The sequence below is a fragment of the Oreochromis niloticus genome, linkage group LG1, assembly GCF_001858045.2.
Source record: "Oreochromis niloticus isolate F11D_XX linkage group LG1, O_niloticus_UMD_NMBU, whole genome shotgun sequence".
NCBI lineage: Eukaryota > Metazoa > Chordata > Actinopteri > Cichliformes > Cichlidae > Oreochromis > Oreochromis niloticus.
This window is the reverse complement of record NC_031965.2, coordinates 1,536,281-1,553,768: the sequence shown is the minus strand read 5'-3', so window position 1 is coordinate 1,553,768 and position 17,488 is coordinate 1,536,281. Positions and strand designations below refer to the sequence as shown.

Below are 17,488 nucleotides of genomic sequence, written 5' to 3'. Positions count from 1 at the left end.
CGTCACGTAGGAGAACAGAAGAAACTGCAGTTAATTTTAAACTGATGAAGTCACACCAGAGCCGGGCAGCCGGGAAACGCGACTACATAGAAAACAACGAAGATGTTAAGAAACGTTTATTCACTTTATACATCTTCACAGTTCTCGCGTCATCAGAAACAGACCAGAATGAAGCATTTCTTTATCTTTAATGCCAGTGTTGGAGGAATGCATGGCAAGTGGCTACTCAGCAGTGTCTGTCCATAATGATGTGCTGCCAGGCTTCATACGTGGTTGCCCAGCAAAGCCTCCAGGAGTCTGGAACTGTTTGTAATTGCAGTTGTAACCACAATGAATTTATAACCTGAGAGAAAAAAATAGAAATGGTTGTTATTTCCTGCTTTTAAACAATACAATAAAAAAATACATCTCCCATTTCAGAAGATGTTTTTCACATTTTTTATTTTTACCTAAGTGGCCCTACACACCATCATGACGTTTACCTTTCTCTCTGCCGAGGAACCGAAGGGCAGAAATCTCAGAGTAGGTGCATCCACCAAGAAACATGACCAGTATGATACGCTGAGTGTCGTTCTTTCCCTTTGAATCCACTCCGCTGCTCCCTGATCAGAGAAGGAGAACAGTGATCAAATCAAAGACATTTAGATGTTAGACGTCTGTTACAACAGCCTTCTTTTCTGTTTTAGCATTAGCCTCAAATGGATCATTTACACCTCCTATTGAACTAACCTGTAACTGCAAATTCATGCCCATTTAGCAGCCTGGTGACTTCTTCAAGCCCCATCCAACCGTCTCGCTCCAGCACCTATGTAATACATACCAGGAATAGAATTTTTTTAAAGTTACCATGGCTGCCCCCCCATCATATCCAGAGACTGAATGTGTCCTGGTTGACTTACTTGTTCGATGAGTTTGCAGCTCAGAGGGATGTAGGCACCACTGAAGATATACGCCATGTCTCGAGGGACACGCAGGTCATATTCTTCATCCATCTTTGGCACCTTGATGCAAAATATGATGAGCACGTTACCATTTGACAGAATCAGAAATTAAAAACAAAATGCCTTTAGGAAAAGTATGTGCTGTATTTTTTTTAAACAAAATAAAGGTAATTAAAGAGAATACATTATATGTTACTCTTTTGTGTCATATATAGTGTTACGATTGCAGATGCTCGTTAAAAGTGTCAAACAATGAGGTCAGTGTATGTGAAAGAACAGTGATTTTTTTTTTTATACTTGTGGCTCTGTCTGATGTCAGTGAGAGGACACTGCTAATATGGTCATCCCACCTTAAAACTCTTTTGTTTGTTTGGGCCAACCAATCAGAAAAAACGATTAAAGAGGGGGATGTTTTACAAGGAGAGGAGGGTTTTTTTTTTTTTTTCTCTCAAAATAAGCCTTATCAATGGTGTACTGAGCCTTGGTGAAGCACTGTGTTCACCCTGTCTGGAAAAAAAGGCTTTTTTTTAACTGTGAACCATACAAAGTTGTTCTTGTAGAGTCCACAAACACAACTAAGCCAAAGATGTTCACCTAAACAATAATTTACCAAGTTAAGTTTTCTGCTCAAGGCTCTGAAATTGCTCTTCTTTGCCAGAGAGGAAAAGGCATCTGTCAGTTTTCCTGGAAACAAAGAAGAAGAAGAAAAGAGTCAAACAGCATGTCTGTCTTGATGCACAGAGCAATGCAGGGTTTCCTGTAAGTGGAGAAGGCTAAAACTGCGCTGAGATGCCAGTGTCACCTGCAGTTTTATCATTAACCAGTTTGCCCACTTTGCTCTCCATTACAGTGAGCGTCTCTCCCGGCTGCTGCTCAACCAGCAGCCCCAGCTGCCTCAGGTTGGAAAATGTAAGCAGGTGATCCACTCCATAGCTCTGATGAGGTCAGACAGAGAAAAATGTCAGGCATTGGACTGATGGCTCTTTATCAAAATGAGCACACGCTTAACAAGCCAAGGCTGGCAGCAAAGAGCAATCTGCCACTACAGGCTGCCTGAGGAGCCTCAAAACACTCAGATCTGTGATAACAGCCTGTGATGTCCCCAAACAGCTGGACGCTGCACGTTCTCCAAAGCATTACTCTAAGAGGAGGAAATGATCTTTGTTCAGCTACAGACTGATTTACATTTCATGCTCCAGTGTGGGGATAAGCTGTATTATTGTTTTTCCCCACAGAGCCAGACTGTTAAATTAAGTGAAAGCTCACAACGAATAAATGAAAAATACACACGGTGCTGATTTAAGTTAAACTCTAAGCAGATTATTTTACAATCAGATATTTGTGAGCCTATAAGTCCCGAGTCTTTTAAAAGAAAAACTATTTCATTGTCATCTCAGGTTACAATGGAAAAAAAAAAAAACATGCTTTACATTATAGATATGTAAGTATTACTGCATTATTCTGCTCGTATGGGGTTGACATCACTCGGTGAAGAATATGACTGAAGTATAGGACCACCTACACACCACATCTTACAGGAGCTTTACAAACATCTCATCATACACACACAGGTTATAATGGGCTGCAGGGTTCATCCAGGTCAGGCACTGCTGTCCAATGAGAGGTCCTGGCTCACAACCTAGTTCACAGGTGTCGAACTCCAAGCCTCGAGGGCCGGTGTCCTGCAGGTTTTAGATGTGTCCTTTATCCAACACAGCTGATTTAAATGGCTAAATTACCTCCTCAACATGTCTTGAAATTCTCCAGAGGCCTGGTAATGAACTAATCATGTGATTCAGGTGTGTTGACCCAGGGTGATATCTAAAACCTGCAGGACACCGGCCCTCGAGGCCTGGAGTTCGACACCCCTGACCTAGTTCATTAACGGGACTGAGGTCAGGGCCCACAGCAAACTCATGTAGGAACAGAAAAGGGCCGTACTCAGGATGTTCCTACAAAACTGGATTCACAGAACAGTCCCAAACCCGGGAAGCATTAAAACGTTCCTTTAGGAGAAAAGACCCCATAGCATTATCTGTCTGAGCTAGCACAGTGCAGGCAGGCAGGCAGCGCTCTCCTGTCATGTGCAAACCCCAGAATGGGCCACCACTCTGTCAGATAGAGAAGCGTGTAGCTCCATAGAATATGTTTTCACTGCTCCAGAGTCCAGTGGCGTTTACACCACTTCGTCCATTGATGTTTCCTCAGCAAGACTCTCAAATTCCCTGAGTGTCTCGTTCTCTCACAGAGCTGAAGTAAAGGCCGACTGCATGTTTAGCTGCTTGGTTTTATACACCTGAGTTCAAAGGTTAACATATGTGGCCCAATACTTTTGTTCATGTAGTGTACCAGCCTACCATTTATCAGCAAATACACTGTGTAATAGCTGAATACATAAATAATAAATCATTTGAGATGGCGGCCGCTCTTTCCAAGACAATCACTGACATAATGGGGCAACCGTGGCTCAGGGGGTTGGGAAGCGTATCTGCAACCGGAAGGTCGCTGGTTCGATCCCTGGGCTCTCTGTCCTGGTCGTTGTGTCCTTGGGCAAGAGACTTTACCGCTACCACCTACTGGTGTTGGCCAGAGGGGCCGATGGCGCGATATGGCAGCCTCGCCTCTGTCAGTCTGCCCCAGGACAGCTGTGGCTACAACAGTAGCTGCCTCCACCAGTGTGTGAATGTGAGAGTGAATGAATATTGGCATTGTAAAGCGCTTTGGGTGCCTAGAAAAGCGCTATATAAATGCAATCCATTATTATTATAATGCTGCATTTGATGAAATGTGAAGGTTGTTTTGTTTAAAGACATTACAGGGTGACTGAGATGGTTACAGGCCGTATTTGACCCGCACAAAACACACACAAAACAAAGAAAGAAGTGTGTGTGTGTGTGTGTGTGTGTGTGTGTGTGTAATGTAGAAACTGTGTTATAACTGTGCAGCTGCTTTGTGAGAAGTTCTGCTGTCAGCCTGATTTCCTCCGTCTCAGACGGGTTTCTCCTTGGCGCTCGGGTCTTCCAACAAACAGATTGGACTTTTATTCAGATAGGAGTGTTTTATGGCACAAATCCCTTACAGCCAGTATCAGCCTATATGCTGTTTGTATACTTCAATCCTTTTTAAGCAAACATGAACAGAAAATAGCATTTAAAAAAATAAAAAATAAACAGCAGAAAATACCATTTCAAGCAAAGGTACAAAAATACTGATACTAATAGCTTTTGTACTTCTACCACAACAAAAACACTTTCACAGATTTGTTGTACCTCACCTGTAAATACTGTGCTTTTAATGAGCGGTAGTCTTTTGGCAGCAGTCCTGCAGGAAAACAACATGACAATAGTTGTAAACAGGACACGACAACAGTCTGTGACAAATCAATGAAGGACGATTCACCGTTTTCTGTGATAGACAGCAGACAAAGCAGCCGCAGACTTTCTACCATGGACACCTAGAAAGGAGAAAAGAGTCATTCAGACTTTTTGGCAGTGCGCTTATTGCTGGACTCTTTTAAGCACACTCACCTGTCTGTTGATGTGCTCCTCTATGTAAGAAATGCATTCACGGATTTCAAATCCTTCCAGTAACACTGGGAAAGCACAAGGAAACAAGATTTGCATGTGTAGTCAGTAAACTCCTGCTCATGGGATTAAAACACTACAGAATATAATCTTTGACAACTTTCAGTAGCGGACACAAACAAAATGAACTGAACCACTTAACATGCAGCACAGGGACAGGAGCACACACAGGAACACAGGCATGTTTGTTTAGCCGTCTCTGCAGGACTTTATTCCACATCAATGCATTTCCAATCCAGGCACTGTTGCCTCACAATAAGAAGTTTCTGTGTGCAGTTTGATCTCTTAGGTTAGTCTGGCACCTCACAGAGACGTGGGCATAGCTGTGACTCGTGAGTATTTCATGAGACTCATCGGTCAGCAAAGTCTTTGGAGAGCTTTCGTGTTCTTGCACACACGTATGAAACCAACAAACATGGAGCTTGTTTTGTGCTTTCAGGCGTTAAAAGTCCCTTAAATGAAACGTGATTGGAACAAAGAGCAGAGCGGAGGATTCTTACAGTGTTCTGTCTTCAGCAGCTCCTGAAAGTCCTGCTTTGTTTTCTTCTTCATTATCGACTCACTGGCACCAATGTCTGGAAGAGAAAACGCTCTTCAGCAACGCAGCCGTGCAGATATTACTCAGAGTCAGCGGCACGATACTGTAACACTCACGCAGGCTCAGCAGTCGATGTTCCTGCTTTAACCCTTTCAGCTCCTCTGACACAAACGCCTTCATCTGCTTTATGTCCATCCCCCGACGTTTCTGTATAGTTATTAAAGAAAACCAGACAAAAGGTGTTAGCTATTATCCTCACTAATGCTGCAGGGTAACCTGACACTATGTAACTATGTAACTAAATGTAACTACACGTCGCATCAACACAGCCCACGACTACTGCGAGGGGTTCAGCACCGTCAGATCCTCTGGCCAATTTCCAGATACTTTTTTGTCGTAGTTTTTGAGACAATAACAATTATAGCGTCAAAGCGTCAAGATAAGGACTCACAAACGTCACTCCAGCAAATTCCTGGAGCGAGATCAATGTTTGCTGACCTAAACAGAGAGCGGAGACGCAGGAGCATTTTATTTGTTTCTATTGGCTGGCATCGCACATAAAACACGACCACAAGGTAATTAACACGTAACGCACCAATGCAAATATAAATGCCATTTTTCAAGGTTGTGTCGTACAAAGATTCTCTAAATCGAGCCACAGGTGCAATGATTGCTAAGCAGTATCAACATTCACTCACGTCATATGCAGTCTGCAGATTCCTGGCTTTCTGACTGAGAAAACCAAAGACGTTGGAGAAATGCTCATTTCTGATTTCACTGAACACCTACGAAACATTAGACACACTTTTCTATTAGAATCACGACAATTAGTAAAGCGCAGCCGACCGCAGACTAAGACGAGCCTTACCTTATCCTGAGAGTTCAGCATCACTTTCACACTTTTGTCAGAGGAGGTAACATCAGGTCCAAACTCCACACATCCTGCACAGTAGTTGGAATGATCAGACAACATATGGATATTTTTTTTTAAATCCCCCAGCCGGGGAGGGCGTGGCTTCAAAAGAGCTAAGAATGTGAGGGCGAAACGCTCTGCTCAAGAGGTCAGAGGTGACGTGTTTCTCTGAGGCAATAAAGTGAACGTGTAAATGGATTTGATTTACTGACACCTACCACATTTGATTCTAAAGATGTCATCGACGAGGCCTTCGTAGACAACTTGTGAGCACAGAGGAGTGACAAAGTCCACATCTGCAATGATAACGACGACATTAGAACGGGAACGGCGCGGCCCTCGTCCTCTGAGATCACCACGTCTCCTCACCTCTGTCAATAAGGAAAACATTCCCAATTTCAGCCTGACGAGCTTTTTGTTCTCCCTCTTCGACCTGCTCCCTCCATGACTCGTACGCCATCTGGGATCACACAGGATTACCATCAGCAACAGCCCAAAGCAGGCGACGGACAAACTGGATGTGAAAAAGTTAAACTGGTTTGATCCGACTAGCTTCTGGTTTCTAATCTTACGGCACCTTGGAGCAGCGCCCAATCCCGTAGACCTTTGAGAATGGGCCGTACAGGGAGTACAGGAGGTGGAGGGCACTGCCGGCGGTCCTCACCCAGCGCTGGTCTCCGGCCTGGAAAAATACAGGATTTATCTGCACCCTCAGAGATTTTGTGTTACACTTCTGATTCAACTACGGGCTTATAAATCCAGCAACGAACAGTTCAAATGTGATGATTTGTTGCACTATGATTATTAACACTACAACACCCAGACTTCCTTTGTGCTGTCAGCTTCAGATATGAGGAATTTAAAGAAAGAAACGACAAAAACTCAAAACTGAAGCTCGAGGACAAAAAGTGTGATGGAATGTAAATGGAATGAAAGTCACATCTGGACAAGCAGCAGCTCTCATGTGTTTCTCACAAAAACATGTTTGGATGTCAAGGTAAATAAGACGCTCTGTAAATGTAAATTATGTAAATTATGACGTTTTATTCAAAAGACTAAAACTGAATCAAACACTGATGCAGAGCAACAAGTCATGTGTGTATCCAACAAGAGCATGCGAGGCCAATATTCATTTTCTTTTCTTTGCTTTTCATCATTTGGGGGAAACAGCTGTGTACTGCTACAGAACCTCTTCACATTAACAAATGACGACTAAAACATTGACTAGAAAAGGATTTAAATGATCAGTGATCAAATGATCAATACAAGCAACTGGCCTCTACTAACCAGGAAGTTGTCTTGAAAGAATTCTGGCAGCTCCAGACTGATGATGTCATCATCAAGAGGAAGCAGGTAGAAAGGCCACTCATCTATGGTGACATCTACAGGAAAGGCAAAAACAGCTTTTACACTTCTCCTCACTCACACTCATCATTCCTGCAAAAAGAGAAAGATGCCTACCGCCAAAGATCCCCTGCTCCTCCAGCACGGCCTCACACGCATAGAACTGGTAACACAAAGAAGGGTCAGCAGGTCAGTATCAAGCACGCGAGGCATTACAAATACAGCACAGACACAAGACAAGAAAGAGAAATACCTTCTGAGGGGTAAAGATGATCTTGTATCTTCGGGATTTTCCAGGTACCTTGTCTGCGTTCACCACATCTGCAACAAGAAAGAATGCAGATGTCACTTCGCTTCAGCTTTCATCCATTTTCACTGGAAGACTTCATATTAAAACCACCAAGACAAGAGATGATAGAAAAATAAAAAGAATCTCCGTTTACCACATATCCATTTGACAGTCTGTATTCTTGGTCGGATCAGGAAACAGAGCCTGGAAAAAGAGCAACGCCACATTGTCAGGTGGGCACGTCAGGTGTGTGGTTACAATTCTGTAAGGTATGAAGGTGCAGGCTCACTGATCTGAGGTGCTGATAACAGGTTTGTGTTCCACTTTGTACAGTTTGTCCACTTCATGTTGCTGAAAGAAAAAGGGGGGAGACAAAAAGCTTTTAAAGACCTGCTGAAAGTGCAGTAATCCTGAAGAGATGCCCTATCAGAACAGGCAGGAGAGCAGCAGCTGATGCGGTTCACCTTTAGTGTTGATACATTTGCAATACGATCCAGCGGGCTCATCAAGTCTGCCTCAATGAAGAGGTCCTTCTTCCCGGGCAGCTGTGACACAAGAAAGGGGCTTGTAAGACAATCTGCTCTTCACAACACAAAAAGCATCCCTTGTTTTGTTGTAGTTCCTGTTTTTTGTCTTCACCGAGTCTGAAGTACATCACAAACTAATGCGTGCATGGCTTAGTCTGCACACAGTTTCTACACTTTCTCCACTGATTCTGACAATGTTCATTTTTGCCTAATTAAATAAAATTAAACTGTAAAACTGACTCCTATGGCAAAAGTAAACTGTAGTTTGGTGGGGACAATTTTCATGTGAAGACAGTATAGTTCAGCATATAGGAGTAATATTTCTCAACATAAAATCTCAAGCAAATGGCTGCAATCTTTGGCTTTCCAGCAGCACTGCATTAGAAATAGACATGATTCTGCAGCAGAAATCACTCCATGAGCTGGTGGGCACTTTTAAAAGCCACTGCCAGACAAACGGTTTATTGTTATCTCCATAAACACAAGTTATAATTCTATAAAACAAACAAGAAATACAGTAGACTTCATTAAAAGCACAGAAGGCCAAAGGAGTCTCTATTTTCTGACATCACTGAGGTCCTTCAACATCCACCGGACGCTGCTCAGGATGTTTGATGAGTCTGTGGTGGCCAGTGAGGTCCTCTGTGCTCTGAGCGATACCAACAGACGTGTTGCTCGTGAATGGGTGTGCAGTCAAATGATAAAGTATAATAATAAAAAACAAAAAAGAAGAACAGTGCCATATGCATGCTATACATGCCAGTCATATTACTGATGAGCATGTCTTCAGCAGAAGCTGTGACTTGCTCCTACCTGTTCCAGCAGGTAGATGAGCTGATCTCTGGCCAGCCTCTTGAGGATGGAGAAGTCGGGGAGCTCCGGGGAGTCTCTCCTGGCACTGTGAGCCATGCTGGACACACGACGGAGGCCGGACAACACTCAGTCATCCACGGCTGGCATAAACAAAGAAAATAAATAAATAACTCATATACAAATATAATGTTTAATAATGGAGATACAAAAACCAGCAGAAACATATAGAACAGTCAGAGATCTGTGCTGTGATTATCCTCCCTGCTGGCTTAGCTTCAAAGCTAAAATCACATTCATCACATAAATGAAGATATAAAGTATCGAATACGCTGACACTAGTGTGTAAAAATTTCCCCCAAAAATATAAAATTAATGCCAGAAATTTGACCGTTTATGTCTTTTGAAACATAACACTTTATCTTATATCTTATGTTAGCAGCTACCTGCTTCCGTAGCTAAATAACTGGAATGATCCCACGACCAGTTGTTTCCCCCCGGATCATAATACGAACGGACCGCCACAGTTTTGCTCGAAAGACGTTGAAAATTAATTCACCTAACAACGCGGTTTTTCTGTTACTGACCTGACAGGACGTGATTTTTACACCATGAACTCAGATGCAGCTTTATTGTTAGAAACTGTCCAATTTGCCGCAGAGAAACACCGCAACCAGAAACGTAAAGATCCAGAGGAAACGCCGTATATAAATCACCCCATAGGTAGGTGTGTTTTTACGGTAGTATGATGCATTCACGGCCTGTACGTAAACCCGTGAAGTCTCTCACTCTTATCTTTAAAAGAAAAAGAAAAAAAAGTTTCTGATGTTTAACTGATACGATACCGGAAGCCGTGGAAGGAGGGAGTAGCCGAAAGGAGCGGTACGATCAGAACTAACCAGTAAAGTTATCAGGGTTTACTCGCATACTGCAGCTATATCACTAATATTTAGTGTTTACCATTTTATGGCAACAAATAGTTTTGCAGAAACTATATTTCAATTAACACGAGTGCCTTTATTTTGATTCTGGTGATAATAGCCTGCCGTGTAATAGCGATACGTTATTTTTCGGCTGTGTGCTCGGCACACAGTGTATAGTCTCACGTTGGAGGTGGAGGACGATTGATCCGGTTTTTTGTTCAGGCGTACAAAACTAATGGCTTTTTGTGTGCAGGGGATTTAGCGGCATCTAGTGGTGAGGCTGCAGATTGCAACGAACCTAATATCTCCCCCACTACCCACTGCTCCGTTTTTCTTTGCTGAGCTAATGATAGCACTTGGCAGTGCTTTTCCTGTCAGGGCTCCAGACCACTAGAGCTGTGGGGGACTTAAAGGGACAAGCTTTGAAAGGATAAAGAAATGCACCAAAAATAATACTGAAAAACATGAATTATTTTCCCTCTCATCTAATTTTCCATGTATCTATTCTTATTATATTGTCTTTGTTTGTTTTTTTAACCCTCTCCCCCCCCAAATTTGTATTTTTACATTTCGTTAGACATTCTGCTTTATTATGCAAAAGAGGAGCTAGTGATTGTTTCAAAATATCTTTTGAGACTACAGTTCAGTGGATTCGTTTATTTTGGTGTTAGGCAGGAGTGCCATAGATGGGCAGCCAGTGATTAAGCTCCCTCCTTGTTGTCCCTGTGTGTAAAGGAAGTTTCTGGTGGTTCGTCCACTTCTTCTGTGTGAGTTTTATTTTCCTACTTACAGATGAGAGCTATGAGCTATGTTGTGTAGAAACTTAAAGTTCTGAAGGAGCTCTTCAGAGAGGAAATGTCTGATTATAAATGAGTTTTCTTGTTCTATAAGTGACTTCTCTTAGCAGCCTGGAAACAGTGAAGCTTCTTGTTTACTGTCCTCTCTGCTACTCACAACTTTCTGTGTGTGCTTTTAAGGAGTGGCGAGAATCCTCAGCCACGAAGGGGGCGTCACAGACATCGAGGTTTTGCAGGTGAGTTATCAGTTGTTAACTGTTAGTCACAGTCACGTGCACGCATTCTCACATCAGTAATCCCATGTGCTTCCTCCCGCTCTGCAGGCCGCCCTGCTTCATGATACAGTAGAAGACACCGACACCACCCCCGCAGAGCTGGAAGCTAAATTTGGGGTAACCGTGGCTCGCATTGTTCAGGAGGTGACGGATGACAAGAGCCTGCCCAAGCAGGAGAGGAAGCGTCTACAGGTGGAACACGCACCTCACTGCAGCCAACAGGCCAAGCTGGTTAAACTGGCTGATAAACTGTACAACCTGAGGGATCTGAACCGCTGCACTCCTGTTGGTCAGTACTTCTCTGGACACAGTGCTGTTTGCTACAAAATGGAATGCTGTGTAAAAAAATAAATAAAAATACAAAATGAAGAGGATGAAATGCTTTGGAACACTTTATTTATTTGGCAGAAGTGCAAAAGACAACATATCAAATGTTGTTCAGTTATGTTTCTGAATGTGTTTGGCAGGTTGGACAGCTGAGCGGGTGCAGGAGTATTTCCTGTGGGCCTCTGAGGTGGTGAAAGGCCTGAAAGGAACCAATTCAGCTCTGGAGAAGAAGCTGGAGGAACTCTTTAAAGAGAGAGGAGTCCAGCTCTGACAGCAGGGCCACAACACAGTGGAGAAATGCAAATAAAATGCTTTTTAGTTTGTAAATATTCAAAATAAATCAAATTGAATTTACATTACAGTGTCTAATTTTCTGTGCATGGTTTTGCAGGAAAGTTGAATGTCTGATGTTGTGGTGTTTAGTAGTTAAAAAGTAAAAGATGTTACTCCTCATTTGGCAATTGTAGCTTGTGCACTGTGATGGTCCGTTTAAAAATAAGCCTATTTAGATATAACACACATTTGCAGGACTGCATTACACAAAGCAAACAATTTGGCACACTATCACTATACATTTTATGCTCAGTAATTTTCTTTAAAAGAAAATAAATAAGCTAATATAAAACAACAAGGAGATGTAGTTCATTTGAGTATTTTCTCTTGAATCGACCTGATATCTCTATTTCATTAATAGTTTTAGTAACTCCTTTACATGTTACATGTCCACATTTAAAACATATCGGATTATTAGAAATTATTCTACTTTTTAACCAAGAAAACAATAAATAATTGAATTTATTCGTACAAAAAGAATGAATGTTTAGCTCAGCAGCCTGCAGATGGCGCTGTTACACTAAAACGTTTCAGAATATTAACATTCACTTTCACCCTTCCCTGTTTTAGAAAGTTAACTTCATCATTTTTTCGCAAACTTGTTTCCCGTGTAAACCAAATGCCTCACTTCTGGGGATACTAAATGACATTATCTTCTGTATTAAAGTGAAATGAACACAGTCATCGCTCACCGGCGGAAGAACTGTCGGAGCAAATTCACTTCCTGTCCGTTCGCCGATTGTGTCAAACTTCCGTTTGAGTTGAGCGACGACGAGGAATTCGTTTTGTCAAAGTGAAATACTCCTTTTTTTAATCTTTGTACGGTTGCATATCGTGGACCGGGCAGTCATGTCTAGTCGCGAAGCCCTAAACATGAAGCTTCCACCGATCCAGTCCACGGCCGGAGCCGTGCCGGTCCGGAATGAGAAAGGTGAGCTTGTGCGGTTAGTAAGCAGGGTCCTAGCTGCGTGCTAAGCTAGTTAGCTGGAATAGCAAAGCTGGTAGTAAATTTATGTACGAAGATATATGCTGGAAAAAATGGACTGTACTTTTTTTTAAACTTAATTTAATAACATTAGTGTAACAATTTAACAATTGAGGGAAAGTGTTAACAAAATTATCTTCGTCTACATAGTTGTAGTTGGATAACGGGTCTCAATAAACCTGATGGGATCCTGCACTACCTGCGGCCTTCGAGTGGAGTTGCATTAAAACAGAGCCACGTTTTTATTGTGGGGTGCTTCAGTGGGAGGTTTGCACGATTTACACATCAGATAAACTTTCAGTCCACTCTGTGTTAAACGAGCTCCTGCGTCTTTAAGCCAAAGGTTTTCATTGGCTGGCCTTCCTAAACAGAAGGTTTTTAGAGCAGGTGACATGACCCAGTTGGGGATATTCCCTCTGTGTGACATAATACAGAGTCAAGAGTAGAAAAAAACTGTCCGCATCAGCGTGTTGCGAGCGGCCTGAAGTCAGTGAGGACGTATATACACAGACATCAGCACTGTCAGGCATTGCAGTTACCTAAAGACCAGTGACCCCATAATCGGAATCTTTATTAATCCCTAAGGAAGTTATGTGGGTTACAGTTGCTCCAAGACAGTAACAGCAACAGACTAAACTAATTAAGTAACACAATATGTTGCAGAGTTTACAAATGTAAGAAATAGCACTAATATATACATGTAAATACACTCAGTTTGATGTCACGTGTGTTTAAGAAAAGTTGGATTTAATTCTTACTTAAAAAAGAAAAAAATGTTCTAAATTAAAATTTTGCTTCATGTCAGTGGACTCGTTGATTGATAAAAGTATTTTTTAAAGGTTTTTATTAGATTTGCTATATACAAAGAAATTGGATATTAGAAGTAAATTAAATAATAACTGAAAGACAAACTGTGTGTAATCATTCATTTGGGGTTACCAGTATTGTATAATATTAAATAAATTCATGTTTAGGTACTTTTAAGATGATTTTTTATGATTTGCATGTCCTGTGAGAAAGGCATGAGTTTTCTGGTGATCAGTTTGTCATGTAATGATTTAGTTACCAGTAATAAATGATGACATTTATTACTTGGTCTTAACTAAAGATTAAAATGAGAAACTTCAAAGTTGGTATTATTTGTGGTTCTGCTGAGCTGGTATTCCTAATCGGAGAACTTTACGTAGGTTCAAGTGTGATTAAGAGGATTGTGTCTCTCCATGTGCCAGGTGAGCTCTCCATGGAGAAGGTGAAGGTGAAAAGGTACGTGTCGGGTAAACGCCCTGACTACGCGCCGATGGAGTCGTCTGATGAAGAAGAAGAAGACTTCCAGTTTGTGAAGAAGGGAAAAGAAATGGAGACAGAGGTGGAGCTGGAGGAGGAGGATGTCTCTGATCCACGTCTCAGGCGTTTGCTAAACCGTGTCTCTGAGGACGTGGAAGAGAGGTGGCGCCCAGCGTTTACGATCTGATTCAAGTTCACCAAAACGATCATGTTGGAAAGCTGACGTGAACATGGTTTGTGCCTGTTTGTCCTCAGGCTTGCAAGACACAGACAGATAGCAGAGCCTGAAGTTGTGGCTGAGAGCAGTGAAGACTCTGATGAAGGCACGTGGCACCCACAGCGAGAGGAGAGCAGTGAAGATGAAGAGGAGGAGGAAGAAGAAGTGGATGATGAGGTGCCTTAATGCTTACATTTGTCAAAAGTTTTTTTTTCTTCACTTATTTGTAGTGAGACATGTTTTTTTCTTCTTGACACTTACAGGAAATCGAGAGGAGGCGAGCAATGATGCGTCAGCGAGCCTTGGAAAGAAAGAATGAAGAGATGGAGGTCATGGAGGTGGAGGAAGAGGGGAAATCAGGAGACGAGTCGGAGTCAGAGTCTGAATACGAGGAATACACCGACAGCGAGGACGAAGCAGAGCCGCGGCTCAAACCTGTCTTCATCCGCAAGTACGAGATGAAAGTTTGTAGAACAACGTAAATCCAAAGACCATATTTATCAGTCGCAGACGGTCAGTTTTCTGTGCAGAACGTTGACAGATCAAGACACACAGGAAGTGTCTGCTTGCATTTCTGAAGGAACAAAAATTAGCAACATGGAGAAAACATATTCTGAGTGATGAGTGAATGATGAGTCTTTTATCAAGTGTGCTTTGTCTCATTTATCCAGAACACTCATGTCATTTGGAAACATACAGGACAGTCTGGAGCTGTTCACACTCAAAAATGTGTTTGGAAACAGCTCGAGTAGAGCTGAACATTTCTGTCAAAGTAACTCCTGAACACTTTATTCCTGTTAAAGCCGCCCCTCGTGCAGCTCTGCGGTGAAGAAAGCAGCTGCGCTTCGTGTTTTAGATGGAAGCAGATCACAACGACACCGGCCTGAATACCAGGCCCTTAACATTAATGAGCACATGAACTGTTTTCTCCACAGAAAAGAGAGAGTCACAGTGGCAGAGCGTGAAGCAGAGGAGCAGAGACAGAGAGAGTTGGAGGCCGAAGCGAAGCGGCAGGCGGAGGAGCGACGGCGCTATACCCTCAAGATCGTGGAGGAAGAGGCCAAGAAGGAGTTTGAGGAGAACCGGCGCACGCTGGCTGCTCTGGACGCTCTGGACACCGATGGAGAGAACGAGGAGGAGGAATACGAAGCCTGGAAGGTCAGAGAGCTGAAGCGCATCAAGAGGGACAGAGAGGCACGAGAAGCGTGAGTAAACACCAGTTTGAGTGACTGAAAATGAATTTGTGATAAAGGAACGTGCAGAGAAGAGCTCATGACTGTTGTTTGTTCTCAGCTTCGAGAAGGAGAAGTCTGAAATCGAGAGATTCCACAGCTTGACTGAGGAGGAGCGCAGGGCCGAGCTGCGCAACAACGGCAAGGTTGTCACCAACAAAGCCACCAAAGGCAAATACAAGTTCCTCCAGAAATACTACCACAGAGGAGCCTTCTTCATGGTGAGTCACCACAGTGCTTCAGTCTTACTGCACCTTCTGAGCTTCCCCCAAATGTCCCAGCTTAACCCAAGGCTTTGCTGCTCCTCCGTGCTGCTGAGTTTCTCCTAAAAACCTTAAAACATTTGTTACATCTAACAAAGCTCAATTTCCATTCCCCTTTTCTTGTATTTTTTAATCAAACTATTTGAGGAGGATCTCTTTGCAACAAATACTTTTTATGCATTTACCTGCATATAGATGAGTAAAGCTCAAAGTTAGTTCACTTAGAAATGAATTAATTTGGATTTGTGTGCCAAAGGTCAGGTGACTGTAGTTTGGTTTGATGAACCAGAGACGGATGATAAAATGATTTTCAGTAAAGTTGAGTACATGTTGGATATTTTGTGTATGCTATGTGCATGCACACAGGGATGCACAGCTTCAGTGGGCTGGTGGTGTTGGGCTGTTTACTGTCTGAAAAAAGCAGCAAATATGCACTCTACACAGTGCAGGAGATGCTTGTAATCCTTGTGGATGTGAACTTTGAACAAGCACCAGGCCTGTACTGTTTGTCCCCAACAACAAGCTCTTGTATCAGTGAGCTTTTTAAACTACTCTTAGTTTTTATAGTCGTAACATCTCTGACCTTCTGGCTTGTCCCTGTGAACATTGATCCAAGCTGCAGGATATCAGCTGATGATGTCAGTGATCAGTCTAAGTGTCAGGATATGTTTTTCTTTTGCAGGACGAGGAGGAGGACGTGTACAAGAGAGATTTCAGTGCACCTACTCTGGAGGATCACTTCAACAAAACCATCTTACCCAAAGTTATGCAGGTCGGTGGCGTTTGCTTTTTCTCTCATCTTTATCGTAGCCTGGACTGTTTCACTGAACATTGTTATAACAGCATTGTGTTCATATGAAAAATAAGGTTAAATGGTTTGCAGGTATGTGTGCTGTTTCTCAGAATCTAGTTAGAACCTTAGAGAGGAGGATGTAAACACTTAACCATGTTTTTACATTTGTGTCTTGTTGTTCTGAAGACATTTGGACAGCTATATTGTGAAATTAAATGTCCTTGTGTGCTGCGGGTGTTTCAGCACTCCGGCTAGCTTGGACCTGCTTACTTGGTGCACTTGCAGATATTTATTGTTAATCTGCGTCTGTTTATTCGTTCGTTTTCATAAATCGGTACTTGTTTGGAAGCTTTAATGACTGAACAGTCGTCTTTGACTTGAGTCACATTATCCTCTGTGTGTCCTCTGCTGCTGTCCCACTGACTTCCTCTCACACGTGGTGACAGCAGTGGAGGCTGAGAGAACCTCTCGTACTGCACAGAGCAGTAGAGACAATAACAGTGCATCTTATTCAGGCAGTAGCAAAAGGAGTTTCTTTTTCTCTTCAATTACGGGGCTCTCTGATCTTTTGTGGTTTGTTTCCTGCAAAGGTGAAAAACTTTGGTCGGTCTGGACGCACAAAGTACACCCACCTGGTGGACCAGGACACCACGTCGTTCGACTCTGCCTGGGCTCAAGAGAGCGCTCAGAACACCAAGTTCTTCAAGCAGAAGGCGGCAGGCGTGAGGGACGTGTTTGACCGGCCCACCGTGAAGAAGAGGAAGACTTAAGATGCATGTGAACAGGATATGAGCAGGCCCACAGTGCAGCTGTAAAGACTTTGACAGACTGAGCTGCAGCCTGATGGTCTGTTTTTCTGGACTGTGACGTGGAAGGAAATCAGCAGAAGGACTGATTGTAAGGTGCACCATCACTGCTGGCTCCATGAAATCTACAGGAGATGCAGCTGGTGCAAAAAAGATGTTTCTACGTCATTGGACGATGGCTTGTGATGTAATTTTGTAAATTCAACATTTAGTACACAGTCTCCCACTGACTTGTTCCTTTTTCCTCGGTGTTGTTTGCTGATTATTCCAATAAAAGCAGTGTGTTTTCTTTTTTCATAAACGGACA

General features: G+C 42.7%; 3 protein-coding genes and 1 long non-coding RNA gene across 5 annotated transcripts; 2 read left to right on the top strand and 2 right to left on the bottom strand.

The window, feature by feature from the left end:
* Positions 1-103: 103 nt before the first annotated feature.
* On the bottom strand, positions 104-9,669 carry vps33b (VPS33B late endosome and lysosome associated). 2 transcript variants are annotated; one of them, XM_003456901.4, is made up of 24 exons: positions 9,534-9,669; positions 8,950-9,089; positions 8,074-8,154; positions 7,899-7,960; positions 7,764-7,813; positions 7,574-7,641; positions 7,438-7,483; positions 7,264-7,358; positions 6,554-6,658; positions 6,346-6,436; positions 6,195-6,272; positions 5,932-6,005; positions 5,762-5,848; positions 5,180-5,270; positions 5,026-5,100; positions 4,469-4,533; positions 4,341-4,395; positions 4,216-4,262; positions 1,744-1,876; positions 1,552-1,625; positions 900-1,001; positions 730-805; positions 483-602; positions 104-343 (listed from the first exon to the last, which is right to left on the bottom strand). In XM_003456901.4, exons 2-24 carry the CDS (start codon positions 9,043-9,045, stop codon positions 264-266), a joined length of 1,851 nt encoding a protein of 616 aa, XP_003456949.1. In that variant the 5' UTR covers positions 9,046-9,089; positions 9,534-9,669; the 3' UTR covers positions 104-263. The 2 variants fall into 2 exon arrangements, with proteins under 2 accessions (XP_003456949.1, XP_005461682.1); XM_005461625.2 differs by lacking the exon at positions 9,534-9,669 and adding an exon at positions 9,393-9,533.
* Positions 9,436-11,622, top strand: hddc3 (HD domain containing 3). The gene is made up of 4 exons (XM_003456890.5): positions 9,436-9,669; positions 10,847-10,902; positions 10,990-11,230; positions 11,409-11,622. The coding sequence occupies exons 1-4, from the start codon at positions 9,558-9,560 to the stop codon at positions 11,537-11,539; spliced, it is 540 nt and encodes a 179-aa protein (XP_003456938.1). The 5' UTR covers positions 9,436-9,557; the 3' UTR covers positions 11,540-11,622.
* On the bottom strand, positions 10,985-12,384 carry LOC112846781 (uncharacterized). Its single transcript, XR_003219939.1, has 2 exons — positions 12,294-12,384; positions 10,985-11,276 (listed from the first exon to the last, which is right to left on the bottom strand). It is a non-coding gene; the product is annotated as an uncharacterized LOC112846781 (long non-coding RNA).
* On the top strand, positions 12,312-17,486 carry mfap1 (microfibril associated protein 1). Its single transcript, XM_003456889.5, has 8 exons — positions 12,312-12,532; positions 13,816-14,032; positions 14,126-14,264; positions 14,351-14,538; positions 15,023-15,292; positions 15,381-15,540; positions 16,265-16,354; positions 16,966-17,486. The coding sequence occupies exons 1-8, from the start codon at positions 12,451-12,453 to the stop codon at positions 17,143-17,145; spliced, it is 1,326 nt and encodes a 441-aa protein (XP_003456937.1). The 5' UTR covers positions 12,312-12,450; the 3' UTR covers positions 17,146-17,486.
* The last annotated feature ends 2 nt before the right edge of the window (positions 17,487-17,488 follow it).

Coding starts and splice junctions, on each gene's coding strand:
- mfap1 (XM_003456889.5), top strand. CDS start 12,451: ATGTCTAGTCGCGAAGCCCTAAACATGAAGCTTCCACCGATCCAGTCC. Junction 12,533..13,815: donor GCCGGTCCGGAATGAGAAAG/GTGAGCTTGTGC, acceptor TCCATGTGCCAG/GTGAGCTCTCCATGGAGAAG. Junction 16,355..16,965: donor TCTTACCCAAAGTTATGCAG/GTCGGTGGCGTT, acceptor TTTCCTGCAAAG/GTGAAAAACTTTGGTCGGTC.
- vps33b (XM_003456901.4), bottom strand. CDS start 9,045: ATGGCTCACAGTGCCAGGAGAGACTCCCCGGAGCTCCCCGACTTCTCC. Junction 7,642..7,763: donor GACTGTCAAATGGATATGTG/GTAAACGGAGAT, acceptor TTCTTGTTGCAG/ATGTGGTGAACGCAGACAAG. Junction 4,263..4,340: donor GCTGTCTATCACAGAAAACG/GTGAATCGTCCT, acceptor GTTTTCCTGCAG/GACTGCTGCCAAAAGACTAC.
- hddc3 (XM_003456890.5), top strand. CDS start 9,558: ATGAACTCAGATGCAGCTTTATTGTTAGAAACTGTCCAATTTGCCGCA. Junction 9,670..10,846: donor GTATATAAATCACCCCATAG/GTAGGTGTGTTT, acceptor TGTGCTTTTAAG/GAGTGGCGAGAATCCTCAGC. Junction 11,231..11,408: donor GAACCGCTGCACTCCTGTTG/GTCAGTACTTCT, acceptor TGTGTTTGGCAG/GTTGGACAGCTGAGCGGGTG.